The sequence below is a fragment of the Leguminivora glycinivorella genome, chromosome 27 (assembly GCF_023078275.1).
Source record: "Leguminivora glycinivorella isolate SPB_JAAS2020 chromosome 27, LegGlyc_1.1, whole genome shotgun sequence".
NCBI classification, from domain to species: domain Eukaryota; kingdom Metazoa; phylum Arthropoda; class Insecta; order Lepidoptera; family Tortricidae; genus Leguminivora; species Leguminivora glycinivorella.
In genome coordinates, this window is record NC_062997.1 from 4,727,981 (window position 1) to 4,755,492 (window position 27,512).

General features: G+C 36.8%; 3 protein-coding genes across 4 annotated transcripts; 1 reads left to right on the forward strand and 2 right to left on the reverse strand.

Moving 5' to 3' along the window:
* Nucleotides 1-1,575: 1,575 nt before the first annotated feature.
* LOC125240331 (breast cancer type 2 susceptibility protein homolog) lies at nucleotides 1,576-18,040 on the reverse strand. Of its 2 annotated transcripts, XM_048148221.1 has the most exons (10): nucleotides 17,186-18,038; nucleotides 15,532-15,655; nucleotides 14,997-15,053; nucleotides 14,290-14,392; nucleotides 13,114-13,215; nucleotides 7,881-7,990; nucleotides 6,047-6,148; nucleotides 4,178-4,379; nucleotides 3,722-3,818; nucleotides 1,576-2,701 (listed from the first exon to the last, which is right to left on the reverse strand). In XM_048148221.1, exons 1-10 carry the CDS (start codon nucleotides 17,497-17,499, stop codon nucleotides 1,642-1,644), a joined length of 2,271 nt encoding a protein of 756 aa, XP_048004178.1. In that variant the 5' UTR covers nucleotides 17,500-18,038; the 3' UTR covers nucleotides 1,576-1,641. The 2 variants fall into 2 exon arrangements, with proteins under 2 accessions (XP_048004178.1, XP_048004179.1); XM_048148222.1 differs by lacking the exon at nucleotides 13,114-13,215 and having other exon boundaries at nucleotides 17,186-18,040.
* LOC125240209 (breast cancer type 2 susceptibility protein homolog) lies at nucleotides 17,762-24,556 on the reverse strand. Its single transcript, XM_048148033.1, has 3 exons — nucleotides 24,138-24,556; nucleotides 18,004-22,923; nucleotides 17,762-17,809 (listed from the first exon to the last, which is right to left on the reverse strand). The coding sequence occupies exons 1-3, from the start codon at nucleotides 24,420-24,422 to the stop codon at nucleotides 17,762-17,764; spliced, it is 5,253 nt and encodes a 1,750-aa protein (XP_048003990.1). The 5' UTR covers nucleotides 24,423-24,556.
* Nucleotides 24,557-25,179: 623 nt separating this feature from the next.
* Nucleotides 25,180-27,432, forward strand: LOC125240348 (enhancer of rudimentary homolog). The gene is made up of 3 exons (XM_048148244.1): nucleotides 25,180-25,304; nucleotides 25,390-25,575; nucleotides 27,096-27,432. The coding sequence occupies exons 1-3, from the start codon at nucleotides 25,302-25,304 to the stop codon at nucleotides 27,216-27,218; spliced, it is 312 nt and encodes a 103-aa protein (XP_048004201.1). The 5' UTR covers nucleotides 25,180-25,301; the 3' UTR covers nucleotides 27,219-27,432.
* The last annotated feature ends 80 nt before the right edge of the window (nucleotides 27,433-27,512 follow it).

A 27,512-nucleotide genomic window follows, 5' to 3' on the forward strand; every position in this document is an offset into this window, starting at 1 on the left:
AATACGAAAAACTACGGAACCCTACACTGAGCGTGGCCCGACACGCTCTTGGCCGGTTTTTGATAAGATTTGAAGTTTGAAGAGGACCGCGGGCTGTCAAAATCGTTCATATCTTCTTAGTAGTTTGTGAAATCGTTGCAAACTTACCTTTCTATGACTATGCCGGTGTAGTGTAGCACACAGGTATGTAAAGTGATAATCATGGGGATTAGAGGGGAAGGCACCATTCAAAGAATAGTACTAATATGCGGGCCATTTTTTTCAAAGTTGTCCACCGCATTTTTTTTTTTTTTGAAAATTTTATGTGGTTTCCACTCAGAATCGCGAGATCTCTCATTTCAATCCTAATACGAGGAAAGTAGTTTTCCAAGGTTTTTTTCCAATTTCGTTACCATTTTTTCATACATTTTGTATGGCGGTAACGGAATAGAAGGTTTGAAAAATGTATAGAAATCATGGGACATTTTTTTTTCTCCTATCAGGATCGAAAGACCTCGCAATTCTGAGTATGAATCGCGTAAAAAATACCCATGTTACAAAAAAAGTGGGGTGGACAACTTTGAAAAAAATGGCTCACGCACTATTCCCCAACAGTGGGTAATCATATCAGCATAAGAAGGTGAATAAAAGGAATGACAGACGAGCGTACCCGACCCGACAGTACGGCCCGAGACCTTTTGTTACAAGTGGAAGGTATGCCGTTAGTGAGACAAATAGTTGAAAACTAATGAGGGCGCCACTTACTTCGCAACTATCACATTTATGATGTAAAATGCTTAAACCTACCTCGGAACAACATACATACAATCACGCCTGTATCCCATGAAGGGGTAGGCAGAGCACATGAAACTACTCAAGTTCTAGTGCCACTTTTGGCAAATAAGGGGTTGAATGAAAATGAAATTGTGACATTGCAGTGACAGGTTGCCAGCCTCTCGCCTACGCCACAATTTAACCCATATCCCACAGTCGCCTTCTACGACACCCACGGGAAGAAAGGGGGTGATGAAATTCTTAACCCGTCACCACACGGCAACACCTCGGAACAAGTTTGTATCTATTGCCGTGCGCACTGTATGTCCCAACATGATTGGAAGCTAGAAAGAGATAGCTGTCTGCAAAAAAGGTTAACTAGTCGCTATTGCGAAATAAAAAAGAAAATACAACAATAATATATTTTAATAACACTTTGAAGCTGTACAAACTGTTATTTATAATAAAACAAATAGTGAATACTGGTATATTGAAGGCACTTCCACAAATTATCAAAAAATCTCAATACCACTATCTCTATATTTTACAATAAAAATATTAAACTTTAAAAATCACTTACAGAATTAATGTCTCAATACTTACAATCAATTGAGTTTAGTACTCTGATTCTATTTATCACATTATTTTAAGTTAAAAAGCTTAATACAACTGAGTTGCCTGGATTAATACTTCATCACAGAGGGCGCTACTACATCTAGGCATAATATTTTCAAGAACAAAAACAAGTCTTACTTTCTTACTGATTTTTTTTTTCAATGTACACATATATTGCCCATCATTTTTACAGAATTAAATAAAATAAAAAATGTGACAAATAGTGTTTACATCAAGATTACAAGAAGCGACCTCTGTGATGAAAGAATAACGTTAATTTAGAATATCAGAATCAAGGCTCAATGGCGGACTAGCATCAAACTCTTCCGCAAAATGATCGACACTGTCGTCCAAATTTTCACTAGAAAAATTCAATTTAACAGGATTCACATTTTTCACATAAGTTCTGTTGACTGTCACTGGGCTGGCAACATTTTGTAAACCAAGACTTGGACTGGCAACATTTTGCAGGGGACTTTCCATTTTCGAACGTTCCAAATTTGAAATTAACGGGCTTTTGTACGTCGCAGAGGCGTTTTTCGATTTGTTTAAAATATGTATAGAGCTCAAAGGAGGTGGCTCGCCATAGTACATTCTTATTTTTTCAATTTTCTCATTGACTTTTTTTTTCCTAAGTAACAGTTGCGGTGAAATTTCTTGAGAATTGAAACTAGATTCGAAATCTAAGCCTGTAAGATTTAGATTCGTATCACAAGTTTTCAACGGAGACACTATACTTTTGGGTATGTTATAGTTAAACCTATACGGCGTTACATTTTCATTCTCCCTCGTTTTAAAAATGGAATAATTATTTTTTAAAACGAGACAATCTTCACAGAATTTGTCCTTTACTTTTGACAGCTTAGCTGCCAGTTCGTTCGTGATTTCCAACGCCTTTTTGCTCTTAGGCGTTTTTGTGAAATAGCTAAACTCTGTAACTCTATACTGTGGTATACTTTTCCTAGAGTTGCCAGCTCTTTTCTGCAAATTAACGCAAGTTACAACCTGCCCAGTGTCTAGAACATTTTCGAAGCCGAATTTTTTTAATCCTCCCCAGAAGTTGACACAGATTATGTTTTTGTCGGCATCTGCTAGGTAGACATTTTGGAAGCTTTGCTCTTTGAAGTCTTTAGTCGATGGTTCGATGCAGAATATTAAGCCGACGGTGTCTATTTCGTTGTGATCTGTGGTCATAGCTGGGTTTTGGGTTATTTCTTTGATTTCGTAACATTGTCGTTGTAATTTGTTTGTGTGTAATTTCAATTTGTCGTTTTTCTGTTTATATGGGTTGAAAACTGTCTGTCTGCCCGCTGAAAGTTGGATTTCGGAATTTCTGTAACAAATAACAATAATCTTAGTACCATGATCATCAATATCATCATCCTCCTTGCGTTATCCCGGCATTTGCCACGGCTCATGTTAGCCTAGGGGTCCGTTTTGACAAAGAAACCCAAGATTTGGCGTGAGCACTAGTACCAATCTTAGTACCATGATGATGGAAAATTAAACAAATCTTCTCAAGCAAAAAGTACCACACTGTCGCTTAAGCGTAAATTTCGTCCTTATAGTAAGAGACAATGTACCTAGAGATGGGCCGAATATTCGGTAAATATTCGGTATTCGGCATATTCAGCAAGTTTTTGTTTCAGCATGTTCGTATTCGGCCGAATAGTTCGGTTATATTGCCGAATATTTACCGAATAAACAAAGTAAATAAATAGCGTAAATTGTTTCGTAATTCTTGGGATAATGACATCCTATTTCAGGATTCTAAGGACCAAAGGGGGTTAAAAATGCGTTAAATGCTTGTTGCTTGATGGTCACATCGGAAGATCAGCGCTGGAAGTCACCAGCAACACGCTGAGATGAGGCCATTTCGTGGCACTTCATTACTTTCTGTCTTGTTGGTATTATGTGTTCTTTGTCTTGTCTGTGTTCACGAATAAATGTTTATTCTATTCTATTCTATTCTAAATATAAGTACTTACCTACAATAATTATGTAAAAAAGTAAAAATAACGTAGCTTAAGCAACAAAAATCTAAATTTTCTTATGCACTAAATTATAGGAACATTAAGAGCCTTAGTAGTGTTAGTACCCATTACCAATCATTGAAAAGTTTTTAACTCTAAGCCAGGATTTAAAATATAGTGGAACCGAATATTCGGCCGAATGTTCGGTTCGGTACCAGCTGAACCGAATGTTCGGCCGAATATTCGTATTCGGCAAAGTCCGTATTCGGCCCATCTCTACTAGTACCTATTATTGAGAACGTCACAAATAACTCTGCGGTTCCAAAAACAATGTTTCCATGAGATTAGTAGGGTGTCACATGCGGGTTGACATATCCTACCTTATCCCAGTAGGGATGACGTTGAGTATCTCGATCCAAGCGCCCTCTGTCACTAATTCTAGGACCGCCGCCGATGGTTTCCATATTGATAAGTAGCCTGAAATCAGATAAAAATATTAAATTAAAGAAAAAAGAAAATAAATTGGAGTATAAGTGTGCCGTTCACATTTGAGGAGTTCCGTTCTGATCATCAAATAAATAAATAACCTAACCACAAAATTAAAATTTTGAAAAAACCCCCGACCGCGACATAGTGGACCGATTTTCATGAAACATGGCTAAGAACACTCCCGACTAACACAGCTTTCAGACAAAAAAAGCTAAATCGAAATCGGTTCATCCGTTCGGGAACTACGATGCCACAGACAGACAGACAGACAGACACGTCAAACTTATAACAACCCCTTTCGTTTTTGCGTCGTGGCTTAAAAATGAGTGGCTTGGCTGATTACTTACCTTTAGTGATCTCAATTTTCCCTCCATTCTCTACCAACCCAGCGACTCTAACTTTCAGCAGCGGCACGACGTTCCTCTCAGTCTTGAGCCCGTTTTCCTCTATCTTCTTCTGAAATTTGGCTCTCACTCTCTCTATTAAACGCTCTCTCTGTTTAGAGGCGTGGGATTCTAGTAGACGGGCTTGAGATGTCGTTAGATGGGACTGAAAAAGATTTAATATTATAAAATTTAATATAATAAAGAGTACTATCGTACAGTATGGCCACTCCCGCTCCCCGCTGGAAGCGCCGCCCACCTAGGGTTGCAAAAAAACGGTTTTTTTTTGGCTTGAAAAAAACATGAAAAAAAAACCGTGAAAAAAAAAACAGTTTTTTTTCTGGAGTATGTTTTTTTTCTAAAGTACGAAATCTCAAAATTTGCAAAATAGTTAATACTTTTATACGGTTTTTTAGACTTAATGTTAATTATTAAACGAATTTAATCATATACTTTAATTTCTGGTCTTATAAAAGTAACATTTACGAAATCTGTAGTTGATAGTTATCACTATTTACTGTTGGCAATACCACCGCCTCTCCACGCTACACGCAACATCGGGGATTCCCCAATAAACGTTTGTATACTGAATGTTAATTGAATTAAAATGTAAGTTATTGTTATTGAAACACGTTACAACTCACGAAAAACCGTTATTGTCGTATTATTTGTTCATCTGAAAAAAAAACATATTTAGAAAAAAAACCATGGTGCTCGGTTTTTTTCATGTTTTTTTTCACAATTCTGAAAAAAACATTTGGTTTTTTTTTCTATTTACAACCCTACGCCCACCCCCTCTCGGTTACCTCACAGTTACCGCCTGTCAAAAACGCGAACAGTCGACCTGTCATATCTCACTCATACAAGCATGGTACGCGTTCACCTACACGAGCTTAGAATGTGTGCTAGGAACGCGCCTCTTTCATATATTTGATCGCCAGTGTCCGAGGTGTGGTGAAATACTGACATATTACATGTAATAGGTTAGTTACATAATTAAAGTACCACAAAATTAAAGTTATGAAATAAGTTTTTTGCAAAAATTAAATTTTTGGCACAAGCTTTTATCGCCGACTGTACCTTTCTTTCAACAGTCATCTACTGCTCTCCGAGACGTTTCTAATAACCTAACCACAAAATTAAAATTTTGAAAAAACCCCCGACGACGACATAGTGGACCGATTTTCATAAAACATGGCTAAGAACACTCCCGACTTACTCAGCTTTCAGACAAAAAAAACTAAATCTAAATCGGTTCATCCGTTCGGGAGCTACAATGCCACAGACAGACACACACACAGACAGACAAACAGACAGACAGACAGACAGACAGACAGACAGACGGACAGACAGACAGACAGACAGACACGTCAAACTTATAACACCCCTTCGTTTTTGCGTCGGGGGTTAAAAACCCCTTACTCGATGGGGATACGACGTTTCATAACAGAGTTCCTATGACCACCTTTCTGCTCCATCATCAGATCAGCTCCATGATACCATAATATTGCATTGTCACGTGATTTACATGTGTGCAAAATTTCAGCTCAATCAGAAACCGGGAAGTGGGTCAAATTTAGCTTCTACGTTTTGACGCACATTAACATACTAAAAAAGCAAGTGATATAAAAGCTTGTAAACCCCCGACCGCGACAGCGGACCGATTTTCATGAAACATGCCCAAGAACACTGCCAACTAATTCAGCTATAAACAAAAAAAAATCTAAATCGGTTCATCCGTTCGGGAGCTACGATGCCACAGACAGACACACACACAAACAGACATATAGACAGACGCAAATAGTGTATTTATTGTAGATAAATAAAGCTTACTCTATACTCATCAGGGTCCTTGCTTTTCTTCATATTTCTGGATATTTGCGAGCCGCTCTCCATACATTTCTCGTTCGCGTAACCTTCAGAATCTTGAGAATCCTGAAATAATATATAAATAATAAATAAATAAATATTGGGGACACCTTACACAGATCAACTTAGCCCCAAACTAAGCAAAGCTTGTTCTATGGGTGCTAAGCGACGATATACATACTTAAATAGATAAATACATACTTATATACATAAAACATCCATGACTCAGGAACATATATCTGTGCTCATCACACAAATAAATGCCCTTACCGGGATTCGAACCCAGGACCGCGGCTTAGCAGGCAGGGTCACTACCGACTGAGCCAGACCGGTCGTCCATGAGTTTACATAAAGTTTTAATCGGGATCGATACCTACTCGTACTTGAATTTTTTTAGAAATTTGGTGGAAAATTTCCCTGGCTTGATTGAAGTCTTGGTGGCTTAGTTGGCAGAGCGCTGGAGTATCGATCGAGACGACGTGAGTTCTAGTGTCACCCAAGGCGGTATTTTTCCACTTTGAAATGTTGTCTACAGGCAAATAAGTGCAGACAGAGACAGACTGCAAAACAACTGCAATTTCTCTGAGAACTGCATGCCAACTGCACAGTATAATAAAGAGTACTATCGTACAGTATGGCCACTCCCGCTCCCCGCTGAAAGTGCCGCCCACCCCCTCTCGGTTACCCACAGTTACCGCCTGTCAAAAACGCGACCAGTCGACCTGTCATATCTCACTCACACAAGCATGGTACGCGTTCACCTACACGAGCTTAGACTGTGTGCTAGGAACGCGCCTTTCATATATTTGATCGCCAGTGTCCGAGGTGTGCCAACTGCATCATCATCGCTTGCTGTATCGGCCCATTAAATATTAGCCCCATCATTTATAAAAGTTACTGAACTACATACATACATATAATCACGCCTCTATCCCATAAAGGGGTAGGCAGAGCACATGAAATTCAAGTTTCAGTGCCACTCTTGGCAAAAAGGGGTTGAAAGAATCCAAATTGTGCCATCGCAGTGACAGGTTGCCAGCCTCTCGCCTACGCCACAATTTAACCCATATCCCACAGTCGACTTCTACGACACCCACGGGAAGAAAGGGGGTGGTGAAATTCTTAACCCGTCACCACAGCTGAACAAGTGTTTTGTCCCTTTCTCATAAGTTCATAAGTCAACGTGACAGAAAGGGACCAAACACTTTTTAGGGTTCCGTAGTCAACTACGAACTCTTATAGTTTCGCCATGTCTGTCTGTCCGTCCGTCCGCGGATAATCTCAGTTACCGTTAGCACTAGAAGGCTGAAATTTGGTACCAATATGTATATTAATCACGCTGCCAAAGTGCAAAAAAAAAATGTTTTATTAGGGTATCCCCCCTACACGTAAAGTGCTGAGTGATTTTTTTTTCATTTCAACCCTAACGTGTGATATATTGTTGGATATGTATTTAAAAATGAATAGGGGTTTACTAAAATCATTTTTTGATAATGCTCATAATATGAGCATTATCGGAAGTAATCATATTAAATTATTTTCGGAAGTAATCGATCCTGAAGTAAAAAAAAATGTGACCCCCTCCCCTCTAACTTTTGAACCATAAGTTTAAAAAATATGAAAAAAAAAGACACAAAAGTAGAACTTTATAAAGACTTTCTAGGAAAATTATTTTGAACTTGATAGGTTGAGTAGTTTTTGAGAAAAATACGGGAAACTACGGAACCCTACTTGGCCGGTTCTTTAACTAATTAAGTCAGTAACTTTTTAGGTTTAAGAGGGTACAATTTGAACTTACCTGATCAGACATTTCTTTCTCCACTTCTTCATATAGTTTCTCCATGAGGGTTTGACGTTCCGATTCGTACTTCATTTGACGAATTTGCTCCAATCTCTCTGATAGTGTTACTGTAAAAATTATTATAAAAAAAATTATGACATCCGATAAAGACGCGACTTTCGATCCGGAGGTCGCGGGTTCGAACCCCGGCTCGTACCAATGAGTTTTTCGGAACTTATGTGCGAAATGTCATTTGATATTTGCCAGTCGCTTTTCGGTGAAGGAAAACATCGTGAGGAAACCGGACTAATCCTAATAAGGCCTAGTTACCCTCCAGGTTGGAAGGTCAGATGGCATTCGCTTTCGTAAAACTAGTGCCTACGCCAAATCTTGGGATTAGTTGTCAAAGCGGACACCAGGCTCCAGCCGTGGCAAATGACGGGATAACGCAAGGAGGATTATGATGACATCCGATAAAGACATACGGTAGGTGTGTTCAGTGGATACATGTAGAACTCAACATCATAGTGTAATAATGGATTAGTTACAATTGACAACGTTTCAAAATTTTCAATGTCCCTAAATCGAAACCCATTTCGAGATATACGCTTGTAGATCACATAAATCATTTTTTTATTTTTTTTTCCGCATTTTTAGTATAAAAATAGTTTAAAGGGGAATTGACGTCAAATAGCTGATTTAGAGCTGCCACTATATCAAAAAAATCTTCCAGTTGGGATGTCACTTGAGTTTGACAGTGAAACTTGTCACAGTTCGTAGCAAAGATATTAAAAAAATCATGGCTTAGTCTATGATTCGTAGTCATTCACTAGTGGTTGACAGTGACACTTGACAGTCAGACATACCGGACTGTTTAAGCTGACTGTTAAAACTTTTTTTTTAGGAATGATTTTGTCGTTTTCTTAGGTGTATGAAACAACACATGTGACGTCACGAAGCTGTGTCTTGACGTTTGTAACTTACGCTCTTTCTGCTCGAAGCAGTAATAAAAAGGGAATTTCTCATTAAAATAGCAGTTTTTGGAAAAATAAAAAAATACGTGTATCTTTTAGTATTGAGTTCTTTCAAACCAAACAATAAAAAACCGCCTTCAAAAATAAGCGCGTTACAAAACACGGAGAAACTAAAAAGCAAAAAATAATAAACCTTTGAATTCAGATTTCTTATCGTATTGCAATAATCTAAACATCCAAATTATAAACAAATCAGTTATTTTTGCAGTCGGTACCAGACCTGTTCGTCGCCTTGCTATTGCCTGTTTGCCCCACCCAACTCATACGCAGGCTGGCACCGACTCCAAAAATAATTGATTTGTTTATAATTTGGATGTTTAGATTATTGCAATACGATAAGAAATCTGAATTCAAAGGTTTATTATTTTTTGCTTTTTAGTTTCTCCGTGTTTTGTAACGCGCTTATTTTTGAAGGCGGTTTTATTTTTTGTTAAAAAGTTTATTTATTTGTTGATTTTTAGTGGTTCCTATTGATATTATATGTATCAGTCCGAATACATGTACACTAGTGAAAGAATTATCCTTTAACTCCTAACCATTGAGGAGTTGACCTTCCATCATCAGCTCAGCCACATAAAATTATTACCATCAGGCGTAAATACTGGTTTACCTTTGAAAAATACACTGAAAACATTACATGTGCCTATAACATTTGAAGAGTTCCCTCGATTTCTCCAGGATCCCATCATCAGACCCTGACTTGGTGCCAATGGGACCATCTCGGGGTTATACCCGTTCGATCAAAAAAAAAATTTTGAAAATCGGTCCACAATTCTCGGAGATATCGAGGAACATACATACAAAAAAATAAAAAAAAAATAAAAAAAAACATTCAGTCGAATTGAGAACCTCCTCCTTTTTTGAAGTCGGTTAAAAAGTAGTACTCAAAAATATGAAATGTTTTCAATTGCTCCCCAGTCGAGATTTGCCCCGCTGTACTTTACGTATTTCTTTTTGTCATAGTTCTTAACCCCCGACGTAAAAACGAAGGGGTCTTTTAAGACTCCTTATTCCTTAGAGCGCTCATCAATTTCACGAAACGGCCATCGATAGATGGCGTTGGCGCTCGGTACGCGAGCACCTGCAACTCAACGCGCGTTTCAACGCCGACACAAATAATCTTGATAGTTTTGAATTAAATTGGTAATAACATAATTTTCAATTTTATACGGGGAATTTCCTGTTCATGGTATGGTAGTAGTAAATAAGGTGTATGAATGTAGTAAAAGTATAGTAGTCTACATATACATATATAAATACAGGTTTCCTAATTGATTGATTCAACAACCAATACCGCTGAGCCGAAACTACGAAAGCTAGAAAGTCGAAATTTGTATAGATTGCATTAACAAAATTTCGAAGAGATAAGAATCGATTATGAAAATTTACACCCCTAGTAGAGGGAAAAAGGGGGTGAAAGTTTGTATCGGGATCAATTTGTTTTTTTTTATTAGAAAAATTTTAGTTAGGAACTTGAAATTAGAGAATAGTTTAATAGTGATTTCTGTTTTTTTATTGAATGTATATGCATACTGATTGGTCCCATTTTTATCAGAACCCAGTTCTGATGATGGGATCCTGGAGAAATCCAGGGAACTCCTCAAGTCTGAAAGGCATACATATGGCGATTTTTGTGTTTTTATACGAATAGCATGCATTTACGTACGGAACAATGACATTTCGTGCAGTAGAACTGTTGATGATGGTCAGACCGGAACTCCCTAAATCTAAACGGCACAGTTATAGTGACTTTCATATTTTTATAAGAACAGCATGCACTTACGTCCAGAATAGTGACATTTGGTGCAGTGGAACTGCTCATGATGTTGTGTCACTTTTTAACCATCGCCTCAAATCTCTCAAGGAAGAACGGTTCTCAATTCGTGTTTTTTTTTTGTTTGTTCCTCGATATCTCCGTCGTTACTGGACCGATTTAAAAAATTTAATAATTAAAGCATTAAAAGCAGTTTTAAAAAATACCTACACATTTCTACATGTGCTCTGCCTACCCCTTTATGGGATACAGGCGTGATTGTATGTATGTATTTGTACATAATCCAACATTCGCAAGTAGCTTTCATCAGAACCCAAAAGGCGGCGGTTTTTTTTTCTTAAAAATTATTAAACGTTTTTTTTATGGGATAGGAGGCAAACGAGCAGACAAGTTGCCTGATGGTAAGCGATCACTGCCGGCTATGGACACCCGAAGCACCAGAAGTGTTGGAGGTGCGTTGCCGGCCTTTAAGATGGATGTACGTTCTTTTCTTGAAGGTTTGAAGGTCGCATCGGTCCGGAAATACCGCTGGCAACAATTCATTCCACAGTTTAACTGTGCATGACGTGACCTGTGCAAAACATTGCGTCTTAGAAACATTTGAAAGGGTGAAAATCAAAATATGTACATTGGACCTCATCTAGTTCGATGGTGCTCGTCGGCCCAAATCTAATGAGCCCAAACATGATGGGGTTATGATGAGGAGAATAGCAGTTCTGTTGACCACCTCCTGATTCCATTATGAGACCTTAGACCTCATCTAGTTCGATGGTGCTCGTCGGCCCAAATCTAATGAGCCCAAACATGATGGGCTTATGATGAGGAGAATAGCAGTTCTGTTGACCACCTCCTGACTCCATCATGAGACCTTGGACCTCATCTAGTTCGATGGTGCTCGTCGGCCCAAATCTAATGAGCCCAAACATGATGGGGTTATGATGAGGAGAATAGCAGTTCTGTTGACCACCTCCTGACTCCATCATGAGACCTTGGACCTCATCTAGTTCGATGGTGCTCGTCGGCCCAAATCTAATGAGCCCAAACATGGTGGAGTTATGATAAGTAGAATAGCAGTTCTGTTGAACATTTCCTGCCTGACTCCATCATCATGAGAACCAGAACCTCATCATGGTCCCAAAATATAATAATAATTCAAATTCTCAACAAACTTCACGTATAACTTAAAATCCAAAATCATATGAAAAGCATGTCGAATGCTAAAATTGCATAAGGTGTAAAAAGGATCAAGATTTGTTTAGTCGCAGTTTACGGCACTTCTCGGAACTATCGAGCTGCTTACGAAAGCTAGGTGCGCCGGACGATCAAACGCAGGTCCGTTGTCTTCGAGCGCTCGGCGCAGACTGAGCGGGCTCGCGTTAGCACAGTGTCTTTTATTCGAATTTTAGGTGTTTTAAAAAAATATCTATAGACAGAAAGGTATGTCTTATATGTATGATTTTTTTCTTATAGGTCAAAAAGAAGTTCTAGTTTAGGATAATATTATTTAAGAGTTACAAAAAATGCAGGAATCGCAGGAAAAATACATAATGTAAACCTCTTTTTATCGAAAAAATGGGGAGGACACGGAAGGTTATTTATCCACCATTTCAAGTAAATCTTAAAATGTCAAAGTATTAGCTAACTCGTACAGGATATAACAAATAGGATTGTGATCATTTATTACCCCAAATAACATTTTTAACAGCACAATCACGATTCTAAACGAGTTATCCCACTACGAAATTTGAAAACGTCTTCCGAAAAACTGATTTTTTAGAAGTATAAAAAGACATATTTTAAAGTATTACCAATTGACTTTCTAGCTTAAGATATGTACTTTTAGGAACATTATCATTTTATTAATAATCATTTATAGTTTCTTTATAATTTTGAATGAAAAAGGTTACATTTTGCAAAAAAACGCTCGTCTTTAGGAATAAGGCCTCTTAATCACTGTTTACAATATGTTCCTTGTGTAGCCGCAATGTATAATGAACGTTTTAAAGCACAAGCAAACGTAAGGTTACATGGTACAACTCGGAGTATTACGTTGAATTCGTGTTTTATGTGAAATAAAAGGAAATAAATAGTATTTACCTATGAAATGTTATCCTATCGGCTTGGAAATTATTCAGGTCACTGCGATGTTTGCAAGTTATTATTGCACACTTCGGCATTTTTGATAAAACTCGTTTTTCGTCGGTGAACAGCGCGCGTGTACACTCGATGACAGCGGACGGCGAACTGGCGGCGGTGTAGGCCCAATGGGCCTACATCTGCGACCAGGCCGCGCGCGGCTTGTCCTCTCTATAGAATTTTTTCCTCTGAGATGTATTCACTTTTCGCCCCGAAAACTATTACAACTGACTAAATTTAACAAGTTTGTTATAGTTGTAATTTTTTCAAAATGTTAAAAAAGAATGCCGTTGTATTTATTCTTTACCAGTGCTTCCATCTTCCATTTTCTCAACGTACAGCGGAGGATAGACTCTCGTCACGACCACCCTTGTCACCGCCATTTTACCCCCGTCTGGTTTAGCTGCACCTGGGAAAAGAAATACAGTTAGGTATCATTTCCATTAACTACAGAATTAAAAATTTGAAAAACCCCCGACCGCGACAATTGGACCGATTTTCATGAAACATGGCTAAGAACACTCCCGACTAACTCAGCTTTCAGACAAAAAAAAAACTAAATCTAAATCGGGTCAACCGTTCGGGAACTACGATGTCACAGACAGACACACACACAGACAGACAGACACGTCAAACTTATAACACCCCGTCGTTTTTGCGTCGGGGGTTAAAAAATGTACAAATTTGACGTGTGAGCTGACGCTTCAGTTTTTTGACGTGCACGCCTTACAGTTAATCGCTCACTCAGTTGAACCACACCCCGGACACTTGCGATCAAATATATGAAAGAAACGCGTTCCTACGCACACAGTCCAACCTCGTGTAGGCGAACGCGTACCACGCTTGTGTGAGTGAGATAAGACAGAGTTCTGTAAGGCAAAGACTTATATAACTCCGTATAGACCGATAAAGTCTAAGAAAAAAACGTACCTCAAAACCATATAGAAAAAGGTACGGTGAGCTAGATGGCGATACACCTTTGGGGTACGCTCAGCTAGATGGCGCTAATATTAATATTTGACATTTTAACACATATCAAGCTAAGAATATGGGCCAAATTGTCAAAACGGAGGTTCAAAAGTTTTAACGACCGGTGACGAGTTTGACGACCGGTCTGGTGCAGTCAGTAGTGACTCTGCCTGCTACGCCGCGGTCCCGGGTTCGAATCCCGGTAAGGGCATTTATTTGTGTGATGAGCACAGATATTTGTTCCTGAGTCATGGATGTTTTCTATGTATATAAGTATTTATATATTATATATATCGTTGTCTGAGTACCCACAACACAAGCCTTGAGCTTACCGTGGGCCTCAGTCAATCTGTGTAAGAATGTCCTATAATATTTATATTTAAGCCTGTGTCGAGAGGCAGTCTATGCACTGTGATTACACGTTTTACTTTGACAGTAATTGTCTATAATACTCGATCCTCTTTGCTGTAAGGTAACCAAACTGGGAGTGGCCATAGTATGTTGAACAGCTTACCTAGAGTACACTGGATGAGTTCCGTGCAAGCACCCAGTTTGACATCCCAGCGAACCCGTCGGGTACTATTACCGTGTAGCTTTAGTCGGACTGATGATGTGTCCTGCAAAACAAAGTTACAATTTCATAAGGTTTTATTTACTGGTATTTAAGACACAGAATAACTTACAACACTATGCGATCAATCAGTAATTATATAATAGAAAAGTCCTCCTGTTGTTGGACAGGCTTATCGAACTACGGTCAAATAACCTAACCACAAAATTAAAATTTTGAAAAACCCCCGACCGCGACATAGTGGACCGATTTTCATACAACATGGCTAAGAACACTCCCGACTAACTCAGCTTTCAGACAAAAAAAAACTAAATCAAAATCGGTTCATCCGTTCGGGAGCTACGATGCCACAGACAGACACACACACAGACAGACAAACAGACAGACAGACAGACAGACACGTCAAACTTATAACACCCCTTCGTTTTTGCGTCGGGACTATAAATACGAACAAAAGATAAGCACTCCCGTGCGAATAAAAGAGACACGGCGGTATTGATAGCACACCGCTGGGCGAGTAACTATAAACATCGCCGTGTCTCTTTTATTTGCACGGGAGTGATTATCTTTTGTCCGTTTTTATAGCCGGTAGCTCATAGCTTACTAGCTCGCGGTGGGAACAGTGCCTAAGTGCATTATATTGAACTTACCTCCCAAGGCGCTACACCCTGCTCGCAGTTCATCAACTCAGCGCCGCATACTGCTATCTGTCAACAAGCAAAATTAAATTACAATAAAAATTAAAATTGATAAGTACAAAGTTAATAAAAACTTCGTTACGTTGGCATTGGTTTTTTTATTAACTGAGTAACACTGAAATAATATACCTATGTTTTTTATGTAAGTACCTTACCTTAGTACCTTCTACAGCGCCACTGGCTAAACGCTTCGGCATCATTCTGTCTACACAAGACTTGCTTGACACAGTACCTCCCATCTGTAGTGTAGTGTTGTGTTAATAATTAGTTGTCAGAGCGGACCCCAGGCTCCCATTAGCCGTGGCAAATGCCGGGATAACGCAAGGAGGATGATGATGTACCTCAGTAACTTATACAGTGCCACTGGCTAAAAGTTTCGTCAGCATTTTGTCTACACAAGAAGACTAGACACAGTGCGTCCCATCAATAGCTTATCCACAACTTGTGTTAACTGAGGTACACTTAGATAATTGAGGTTTCTACGTACCTTAGTACCGACTGAGATAGCGCCATAAACAACGAGCTTTGTCAACATTCGGTCTACACAAGACTTGACGCAGTACCACCCGTCAGTAAGTAATAGTTCTACATTCTGTGGTGACTGAGGTACACTAAAAAAAAAACCATTACACTGAAAAATATGGTTAAGATTTAATAGTCATTAAATTAAGAGGATCTTAATTGATACAGTGATTTCCTCCAAATAAACTTCAGATAGCAGTAGATGATTGTTGAAAGAACATATACAATTTTAAAAAACTTTAAAATTTCATAAAAATTTTAGGTAACATCAGGGGCGGCTCACTCCGCGATTCTATCGCTGCGCTACAAGTACATACTGGCGGCCGCGAGTTCGCGGCCTAATCAGGGGTGGCGCGCGTTCTCACGTAACGCACGTTCGCACTTTCTATTATTACTTTACGTCGCGAGTTTTTTTAAGGTTCATATGCGATGTCCGCGTGTTGAATGACTAATAATGCTTATAGTTAAAAAAATATCATGAATGAAATAAATACCATAGGACATTTTTATATAGATCTACTATTGATTAAGTCCCCGAAAAGGTTCAATAAGGCTTGTGATGTTGGAACTTAAACAAAAATATATAAATACGTAATATATACACCTACAAAGTACCCAAGACCTGAATATAATAGTATAACATTTTATCTGAGTATTAATTCGTTTTAATCCATAGGCAACCCTATCGCCGAACGCTGCGCACGTGCGGCTCGTTTCTTTGTAGGAATTTTGTAGGCATTTAAAAAGGCGGCATGTCGTGAACATCAAAGCAGTGGGCCTTCTGTACTTGTACTATTATATATTCTGTGGTAACATATCGTGAAGCGTTGGTAGCTTAGCGGTAAGTACGTGCGACTTTCGTTCCGGAGGTCGCGGGTTCGAGCCCCGGCTCGCACCAATGAGTTTTTCGGAATTTACGTGCGATATGTCATTTGATATTTGCCAGTCGCTTTTCGGTGAAAGAAAACATCGTGAGGAAACCGGACTAATTCCAATAAGGTCTAGTTTACTCTTAGGGTTGGAAGGTCAAATAACAGTCGCTTTCGTAAAAACTAGTACGCCAAATCTTGGGATTAGTTGTCAAAGCGGACCCCATGCTCCCGTGAGCCGTGGCAAATGCCGGGATAACGCAAGGAGGATGATATCTTTCGTGACGGGTTAAGAATTTCACCACCACTTTTCTCCCATGGGTGTCGTAGAAGTCGACTGAAGTCGAGGGGTTGAAATGTATTAACAGTAAAATCTCAATTTCATTTTCTACCAAGTGTCCCTTTTGGAATACAGGTGCCGTAGGCGAATGGCATTTCAGCGACGCGAAACGAAAACGAAACGCCGCGAAAGGTAGTCTGGCTTTGTCGCGCCAATACGCAAGAGCGATAGAGATAGATATCTACGAGCGTTTCGTTAGCGTTTGTGCCATTCGGCTACACAGGCGTGGATTTATGCATTATGCATGTACAGTCAACCAATTGAAACCCTAGGCCACTGTAGAACCATGTCAAAATGACAAGTGGTAAGAGATTTCTTACAATCTGATTAATAACGTCACTATGGCATAGTTCTACAGTGGCCTAGGGTTCCAATTGGTTGACCATGTATCAAATTAAAAAGGTAAATACCTGGCAACACTAACGTTATCCACATATATCGCAGCAACACACAACACCATAGTTTTAGAAGGCACCTCATCTTTCTCCAAAATCTTCCTTAAAATCGGCCTTTGGACATAATATAGTTCTCTATCGTATCTATATTTTAACTGTTCCAATACATTCCTTACTGTACATGTGTTTTCCATAACATTTGGGAATTTTACTTCATAAGAAAGCAGTTTCCATATTATTAATTTTATATGGTTATCTAACCAACCGTCAGGTAATATTTTTTTATTTACTGAACCTAGAAACGTCTTTTTAAGATCTTCTATTGACATTTTATCTAAATTATAATCATTTCTTTTACCTTTAAATTCGAAATTACGTAAATTTTCAAAACTATATTCAATACTAGGATCTGTGTTTAATTTTTCATGTTCCTTTTCAAGTTTTTGTACACATTTCAATGTGTATTTCTTATCTTTCTTATAATTATCATTGAAATTATATGTTTTTGCTAATTTTGGTGGTACAAAAGGATTTTTTGGTTCAATTTTATTACTTGTTCTGTACGGTGTTTCGAATTTTCTTTTCTTAGCTCTAGGACAAGAAAGAATTGGGCTTCCAGATCTTTTTGATGTTGGTGTGCTTTTGGAAAAATCTTCAGTGTTCAATGTATCTTGAAAATCGTTTAAAACTTGTGTGTCTATTACATCATTGACAATATCTTTATTATTTGATGGAATCAGTTTGTTTTCTGGAGTTCTAATTTCTTTGACTTTATTTTGATCACTGTTTTCAGTTATTGCATTTATGTCTTTGAATATATTTCTACTTTTCACCGAAGCTTCATCAGATATTTTAACTTTCTTATTACTCGTACTACTTCTTGGTGAATTTCCAAAGTTATTTATTTGTTTATTCTTAACTTCATTTTCTTCATTTACTTTTGCTGTTAGTGACTCAGATGAATCTATTATGGGTCTAGAATTGTTATTAAGTTGACTCAAATTGAAGTCGTCAAAAAGCTGTTTACATTTTGACAGTGCATTTTCTGATATAACCACTTTTTTATTACTTGCTGTTTGAAACCCTTTAAATGAAGTAACTTCACGTTTTACTGTTTCATTTGCACCTTTATCATAATTCTCCTTTTCTTTTATATCTTCAAATACTTCTTTGGTTTTTGCTAATGCTTGAGCTGATACAGTAACTTTTTTATCATTAGCAGTTTGGAAGCCTCCAAAATTGTTTTCACGTGTTGATCTTGAATCTTTATCTAGCTGGCTTAAATTTAAATCTTCAAAAAGTCTCTTACTTCTAGCTAGCGCCGCTTCTGATATTTCCACTTTTTTATGATTTGCTGTTTGGAATCCTTTAAAAACTGGAGCAGTATCTTTCGTAACATTTTCTTCCTCTGTTTCAAGTACGTCTTTGAACATGTCTTTAGTTTTTGCTATTGCTTGTTCTGAAGCTTTGACTCTATTATTAGCGGTCTGAAAACCTACAAATTTGTTTTCATGTATATCTGTTGTTTTTGTATCTTTATCCAGCTGACTTAAATTCATATCTTCGAACAACCGTTTGCTTTTTGCTAACGCTTTTTCAGATACTTCTACTTTTTTATTGCTTGCTGTTTGAAACCCTTTAAAAATTGGAGTGTCTTCTTTGATATCATCATTAGATTTTTCAACTTGTGATTTGAATATAATTTTAGTAGTGGGTAATGCTTTTTCTGATACTTCAACCATTTTGTTGTTATGTGTTTGAAAGCCTACAAAATTGTTTTTAGGTACATTTTCTGTAATGTTTGCATCTTTACCCACCTGACTCAAATTTATGTCTTCAAATAACCTTTTGCTTTTTGATAGTGCTTCTTCTGAAATTTGTACTTTCTTATTGCTTGCGGTTTGAAATCCTTTAAAACCTGTAATAGCATTTTTTGCAAGATTTTTTTCTTCGTGATTTACATTTTTGATAATTCTTTTGGTTATTGCTACTGATTGTTCTGAAACTTCTGTTCTGTTGTTACTTATCTGGGAGCTGTCGACATTGTTTACAGGCTTGTCTAAAACTGATGTTGGATCTTTATTTAGTTGACTCAAATTCAAATCTTCAAACATTTTTTTACTTTTAGCCAGCGCTTTTTCTGATATTTTTACCATCTTATTACTCGCAGTTTGGAAGCCTTTGAACACCGGAGTACCTTTATCTGTTTTAGTAAGATCATTTGTATCATCAAAAATTCGTTTGCTTATTTCCAAATCTTTTTCTGAAATATTAACTGTCTTGTTGCTAGCCGTTTTAAATCCTAGTCCAGTACGACTAGTATTTTCGTCGGATCGAGAATATTTTTCAACATCACATTCCTTGTCACCAATGTTCTGAAACATTTGTTTGCTTTTAGCTAAAGCTTCTTTTGAAATGTTTACTTTTTTATTACTGGCTGTTTGGAAACCAATAAATTTACTAGATATGTTTGTATTCGAATCCTCAGCTCTGTCATTTACTCCGTGATTTTTGCTAGTATTTTCCGACGAGTTGTCTTGTATATTCTTGATATGATCACTATTGTCATTCTTAATATCGTCTTTCAATTGAAATTCGTTTAGCATTTGTTTACTTTTAGCCAAAGCTTTGTCTGATATTGTAATTTTCTTATTGCTTGCTGTTTGAAAACCAATAAATCCACTAGGTTCATCTCTTTGGTCGCAGATTTCTTTGAACATTATGTCACCATCAAGATGAAATTCATTGAGTAACTTTTTCGTTGTCTTCAGAGCATTAGCTGATATGTTTATAGGTTTAGCACTAGCTGTTCGAAATCCGACAAAAGGAGGTTCTGCATCTGTGCTTGTTGAACCACCAGTATTTGTTCGGTTCTGTGAAGTTATTTCTGTTATTGCAATTACTTCAATATCAGAAACTGGTACTTTAGAAGTTAAGTTTTCAATTTTATTTCTGGGAACTTCAGTTACTCCTTCACTGTGTCCTTCGTTTTCTTGTTGAGACAACACTATGTCTTGAAAGAAAGTTTTGCTTGCTTCTATACCTTTTTTTGAAACCACAACTTTTTTGTTGCTAGCGGTGTGAAAGCCTGTAAAAACTGGTATTTGGTTTTTGTTAGCATAATTAGTACTTGTAGTATCAGAATTGTTTCCAATGGTATTACATTTAACATCGAGTTCTTTATTAGTGATATCTTCTAATAGTTTTTTGCTCTTTTCTAAAGCTTTTTCAGAAATGACAATGGGTTTCTTATTTGCTGTCTGAAAACCTTGAAATATGGGACTAGTAGACTTTTGTTTCTCTATAATATTATCTTTGAATAATTCTTCAATATGTGTCAATTCTTCTGCGAGAAAATCTTGCGTATCTATGCCGCAGTTGAAATCGTCTGTTAAGTTATTGATTTGCTTCTTCTCGGTATTTAAAGTATCGTTTTCTGTATGATTTACTACTTCTTCATCAATGTCTTTAAAGATAGCTTTAGTTTTTTCCATAGCTTGTTTTGATACAATAATTTCTTTATGGGAAGCTGTTTTAAATCCGATGAATTCGTTAGATAAATGCTTTTCACTGTTACTTCTTTCTTGGTCGTTATTATTGATTATCTTTAAAATTTCTACAGGTGATTTTGTTTGCGACGTAGCCGATTTACTGATATCTGCAGGTTTTTTGAATATATGCTCATTTTTATCTTCACTTATATTTCTAGCATTTTTTATAGCATTGTTACAATCATTTGCTGTAGGGGCCACAGAGTCAGCAAAAACACCTATGTTTCTATTACTAGCAGTTTTAAGCCCTAAAAAGGAGTTGTTATTATTTTCTAAGGGCATTTCATTGTCTTCAAACTCTTGTAATAAAATGTTATCGTTTATTTGCAAATCCACATCATTCACTTCAGACTGGTCTTCTTTAATTCTTAACTCTGATTTTGAATCACTATCATGTACCTCCGGATTCATTTTTGTAGCAGAAACAACATGATCTTTTTCAGAGATCGTTTTTATGTCGTCATCATAAGAAACATTAAAATCTTGAGACTTGAGATCATCAAGAAAATTATCTTCTTTTTCTTCTGTCTCAACAATATTAGAATCACAACTTACATATGGGTCTGGGTCTCCTAAATCAATATCTTGAAATACTTTATTACATCGAGCTAATGCTTTATCTGATAGTTTGATCTTTTTATTACTAGCTGTTTTAAATCCTTCAAATTTTCGTTTTGTGATACCTGCATTTAGATGTAAAGTTTCATGACTAACATTTGTAGTACTTATATTATGCACATTAGGTGTTCTTGGTATACTTTTAAATTGTATGACTTGACTCATGATGGTATCATCATCAATATCTTTGTTTAGTTCTAATGCGGTTGAGTTTACTGAAGCACTCGTTTTTCTGTCAGGAATAACACTGTTATTTATTTGACTGCATCTAGATAAACTCTTGCATGGTATAATTTGACTCATGACAATATCATCTTTAACTTCCTCTTCTTCTAATGATGTTAAAAATAAAACTGAGGTGTCATCTCTGCTTTTCTTAAGATCAGTAGTGATTGTAAATGGGGTTGCTTTTTCTTTGTTTTCATCTTCTACAACTGTGTTAGGAGTATGATTAGTAGTTTCTTCATCTGTGCTTACAATCTTACCAGTGTCAAATATTTCTACTAATTCACTCAAAGACTTTCCTGTTTCTTCATTACCAATATCACTTAATATGCTTTTAGCTTTGGTGAATGAATCTGTATTAATTTGAATAGATTTATTACTAGCAGTTTGAAATCCTACATACATAGTTTTATCTAATACATCAGATCTATCATAAAATGATGTTTCTAAAGCACATGTCAATGGCAATTCTTGGACATTCTTGTGTAGATATTCATATTCCTCATCACTACTAAATAGGATCTCATCCTTCAGTTCTGTTTTATTTTCTGACTCTGTCTTCTTGTTACTAGTACCCAAATTAACATCTTCATCATCTACACATTTATTACTACATGAACATATCTTTTCAACTTCTTCTTTATTAATATTTGTAGTTATACATTCAATTTTACTTAAAACTGGACTATCTCTGCCAATTTTTTCATTAAAATGATTAGGAATACATATTTCTCTTCCTAAAATTTGGGAATTTATCATATTTTTAGCTAATTTAAGGTCTCCATGCTCTTCTATAATGGGAACTGCTAAGTCTTCAAATTTTTCAAAAGTGTACAAGTCAACAACTAATGGTGGTGTAGCATTTCGTTTAAAAGTGTTCAATACAGGACTTGAAGACCTTTCTGTTTCAATTTCAGTATCAAATATTTCAACACATTCATTAAAGCCTTGGGTTTCTTGACTGTTATTTAAATTAACATCATCATTTACATCAATTGGCACATCATCTTCACAACATGTAATAGTATCCATAGCACAAGTAAGATCAGAATCCTTAAACATTTGACTGTCTTGAGTATCTATCTCACAAAGTTCATTATTATTATCAATTTTATCTTTACTAACAGTAACATCTCTTTCACATTTATCTGTGCTTTCTATTGTTTTAGATTTTAAACTGCCATCATCAGATTTATCATCACTGTCATTGTCACTTTTCTGACAAAATGTTTTGTCAAATTCCTGAGTGACACCTCTATGTGTGTCAATGATTTCAGCATTTTCTATAACATTAATCAATTGTGTGTCAGAGACACATTGAGTTTCAAACTTTGTAGGGAGCTTTAGTTTTAGGGGTACCTAAAAGAAATGATAAAATTTAATTAAACAGAAAACATTGTTAACCTCGTAAGGCCCAATGTACATTACAATGTACATAGTGTTGCAATCTAATTTTGAACCTTCCATGCCTGAATAAAGTAGAATTTCCATTGTTATTGTTACATTGATTTTTGAAACAAACGAAAATCTTACCAATAAATTATAGAATAAGGTTCAAATTCAAAATGGGAAAACTATGTACGAATGTATGTGTTTAATTTTTAGTCTATATTGTGCGTTAAGTTTATTTCTTCAAATTTGCTGACACCTACTGACATTATGTAAATTTATCAATTTCCGCTACCTTAAGGTTGTCTGGAAGAAATCGCTCTTAAGCGATAAGACCGCCTGTTGTTTACCTTTGTTTGTGTTGCTTCCTTGTTTTGTATTGTGTATTGTATGTACGGTGGGCATGAGGTTAATATTGATAGTCAAGTTTACACATAAACTAATCATCCTGAAAAATTATACTGTACAGATGTAGTACCTTCGTATTGTTACGGAAACGTATGAACGTGTCATGCTATTTCAGTCAGTCTCAGTACAAGACATACTGACATTGACTGAACTAGCATGACAAATACGAATGTTTCCGGAAAAATATGAAGGAAAACCTTTTTGCACTACATCTGTATTTATCTATGCACTGCATTACTATTTTTATTTTTTTTCCTATCATGGCTCCTTGCTATTTTGAGCCAGGTGGATTCTGCCAATGTTGTGGTGACTTTTGACTTTTTTTTTACGAGAGTACTATTTTTATTATTTGTTAATGCACAAGCAGCTTATAGCTGATATGTGTCAATATCCTGCGTTTGTTTTGCCCATTTAAATAATATTTTTACCACACCAACAGGTAAACACCCTCTTGATACTTCAAAAATGGTTGACAAAGTTGCATTTTTAACGCCCAACATAAAATGAGGGGATGTTATAAGTTTGACGTGTCTGTCTGTTTGTCTGTGTGTCTGTCTGTGGCATCTAAGCTCCCGGATGAACCGATTTAGATTTTTTTTCAGTCAGGAGGGTTTTTAGCCATGTTTCATGAAAATTGGTCCACTAAGTCGGAGGTTTTTCAAAATTTTAATTTTGTGGTTCACATGGTCACAAGTATGCAAAGTAATTTCATACTAATTTTAACTTGATGCCCAAAGCTGACTGGGAGAATAGACGTTTAAATTACGATGACTCACCTCATTAGAAACGGGTATCATGTTAACAGGAACGAACTCTCTCTTCTTGAACTTATTAATTGTATTACTGACACGCTTGGAGCCCATTGAGTCAGCGTTCTGCATTGCTTTTACTTGCCTTGACACATTTGCTAACACTTCTTTGGCACTTAATTTACTACTTTCGGCATTACTACCGTGTTTATTTTTATGTTCACTGCCAGCATACAGTGCTAGGGGTTTTTTATTTGAACGGTTCTTGAGTAAATATTCAATGTCTTCGATATTTTGCGAGAATTCATCCATTTTTGGTGCAGTTAAAAGTAATTTTTTTGTACACAAAGTATGGTCCTCTATACAGTGGCTAAGATATATATTTTTCCATGCATCCTCTTCAAGAAACTACTTTTGTTACACAGTAACTAAACATACTCTATTTATTCCGATATTTGCGTAAATAACTGAGAAATCTCGGAATCCAGCATTGTTTTGACTTTTTGACATTTCTGAAAAAAACTTGGAATTTTGACGTAATCTCGCAATACAACCAATGGATGAAAAGCTTCTCTTATTTTGCTCAACGCTGATTGGGTCAGAATATGTCAAATAACAAAATGATCCCGCCATTTAGATATATAACGTTCCTCTTCATTAAAGCTAGTAATTAATTAATTTGCTCATTATTGAAATTGAACCCTTTACAAATTTTAATTAAATATTTGAAGCAAAATGGTTACGTTTGTAAAATATGAAATTATAAATATACCAGAAGCAGGAACGAAAAAGTGGTCTCAACAGCCAGTTACAAACCGATTCAGTTTGATTTAAGCGTGGAACGGATCGCATGGATTTCGTTTAGAAAGGTGTTGAAAATGGTTTCATATTTTTTTTTATACAAGGCTATATTAATTTTTTGATGAAAATAACGAGGAAAGGTTAACTTTATAAAAATATTAATATATTTTTATAGACCTTAAGTGAATTTTATCGTTATAAATAATTACTAAATTTTCAAGATATGATTGAAATTTTACGTTTTCTGAACGAATCTCAATAAAGTACAGTACACGATTTGGTCAAACATTTTTTTTCTGGAAAGCGGGCATAAACCGATTTCATCTCCAAGAACCTTGCGGGGCAAGATTAATAGGCATTATCTAGCTCTAGATATAATAAAACGCCGAAATGGTAAGAAACACTTACTTTTTATAGACAAGATAAAATATTTTAACGGAAAAAATGGCGGTAAGTGAGGTTATGTTTCTGATTTCAGTCTCACACAATATTGCTGGTTCAGCCGGGCCCCAGGCCTGAGACTAGAACTTACTCAGACTACGAGAGTGTAAATGACTGCATGGAGGGCGTGTGTAAGATCTACGAAGAGCATTTAAAACGGCGAAACCCTAATACGCCGACTATCACATACGACATATCGCAACTGTTCGACTTTGTTGATCAGGTAAGAGCAATACAAACATTCAGTTATGTACTGTTTTTAGTTGATTGTTTATATAAAAAAATGATAAAAATACATTGCACCTAATATCGATACCTAACTGCTAATTTTCTTTACCTACTGTGTTTGACTCAAATCATAAATCATTCTTGAACATTGAATTTTCAATAAGTAAATTTTTGTCAATGCTGCTTAACTTATTGTTCTTGTAATCAGGAATCTAAAAATGTTCATTTCATTGCGAAATTATAGCCAATAGTGCTGTTAAAAGGAAAAGATAGTTTTTATTTTCGGTTAATATGTAAGAGATTTCAGGTTTCTTCCTTTTATATAAGTAGCTAAATATTATTATTATTTTTATTCTTTATTTATCTTCCTTCTTAAGTTAGGTTTTGTACAATATGAGTATAAAAGTAAAATAAAAATAACACTTACAAAACAATATAAAACATATAAACACATTATAAAAAACCTAACCTAGGGTGCCGCCAGCAGCGGGGCAGGGCCCAAGCTGCCGGTGGTTAGGGCTGCAGAGAGAGGAACCGTCGGACTATCCGCGCCGTGTCCAAGATCACCGCCTTCTGCATCTGGCCCTTGATCCATCCACCTAGCGAGAGTCTCTTAAGATGGTGGTCGAGACTCTTCGCTATGAGACCGTTCGCTGAAACGACTATCGGAACAATGATCGTTGAATCAACATTCCACATGGCGGTTATCTCGTGAGCCAAGTCTAGGTACTTACTGGACTTGTCCTTCTCGGCTTTCACGAGATTCTCATCATGGGGGATGGTGATGTCAACGAGCACGGCCCGGCGTTGCAGTCGATCTATTATCACAATGTCAGGCTTATTGGCTACAATAGTCCTGTCAGTGATAATAGATCGATCCCAATAGAGCGTGGCACGACCATTTTCGAGAACTGGCGCAGGTAAGTACTTGTAGTAGGGTACTTCGCGGTCCACAAGGCCGTATTGAAGAGCAAGTTGCTGGTGAATAATCCTGGCTACGAGATTATGTCTGTGCAAGTACTCGCCGTTAGCTAGATGAGAACAACCGGAAATGATATGCCTGAGTGACTCTCCGGGACGGCGGCATGCCCGACAAATGTCGACCGTACCGTCCTTCAGGATATATTTCCGGTAGTTGTTCGTCATCATAACTTCGTCCGCAATTGCACAGGCAAAACCCTCGGTTTCTCCGAAGAGGTCCCCAAATCGTAACCAGTTCACTGATGCGAGCAAATCTAAATCTAAATCTAATCTAATTATTATTATTTATATAATTCAGGCAGGCAGTTGAAAAAACAACTGATATGGCCTGTATCCTGGTATCTTTTTCTAGGTTTATCTCATATTATTATGTTTGTCTAATTTGTTCTTAAAACTGTTGATGTTGGGTGCTGAGACTACTTCCTCTGGTAGCTTGTTCCAAGGCGTGACTACTCTGTTACTACTTTTATAATCTCCTACAACTGGCAATAAAATTAGTGTATAACAGCTAATTTTATTCCCCTTTTATTTCAGCTTGCTGATCTGAGTTGTCTAGTGTACCAAAAGTCTACCAACACATACGCACCGTACAACAAAGATTGGATCAAAGAGAAGATCTACGTGTTGCTCCGTCAAGCCGCTGGACAGAGTGACTGAAGCATTATATGGTGATTATTATACTACTTTGTCTTTACCATGGTCGCTGTGGAGCTTAGAGAAACGAGTAACGGAAGAGTTTTAACTCCATACACCAGTAAATGCGAGTTACTTGTATAGACATAAATTATTAGTACTGCTACTTGTCAATAGACGTCGCGATGAACGAAAAGTCTAATGCTCACCAATTTTTGGCTAATATTACAATAGTATTAATCAGTATTCTGTTTTCAATTCATTCTGCTTGTAATATAAGTTGTAAACTGTTTTAATATTAAATTTTTGGCAGACGAG

Excerpts from the sequence above, each read along its gene's own strand:
- LOC125240331 (XM_048148221.1), bottom strand. The coding sequence starts at position 17,499 with ATGTCAATAGAAGATCTTAAAAAGACGTTTCTAGGTTCAGTAAATAAA. Across the intron at positions 13,216-14,289 it reads ACTCATCCAGTGTACTCTAG|GTGCAGCTAAACCAGACGGG; the intron begins GTAAGCTGTTCA and ends TTCTTTTCCCAG. Across the intron at positions 7,991-13,113 it reads AATGGAAGATGGAAGCACTG|TAACACTATCAGAGAGATTG; the intron begins GTAAAGAATAAA and ends TAATTTTTACAG.
- LOC125240209 (XM_048148033.1), bottom strand. The coding sequence starts at position 24,422 with ATGGATGAATTCTCGCAAAATATCGAAGACATTGAATATTTACTCAAG. Across the intron at positions 22,924-24,137 it reads TGATACCCGTTTCTAATGAG|GTACCCCTAAAACTAAAGCT; the intron begins GTGAGTCATCGT and ends CATTTCTTTTAG. Across the intron at positions 17,810-18,003 it reads AAATATCTGATGAAGCTTCG|CACACCAACATCAAAAAGAT; the intron begins GTGAAAAGTAGA and ends TTTTTCCAAAAG.
- LOC125240348 (XM_048148244.1), top strand. Across the intron at positions 25,576-27,095 it reads TGTTCGACTTTGTTGATCAG|CTTGCTGATCTGAGTTGTCT; the intron begins GTAAGAGCAATA and ends CTTTTATTTCAG.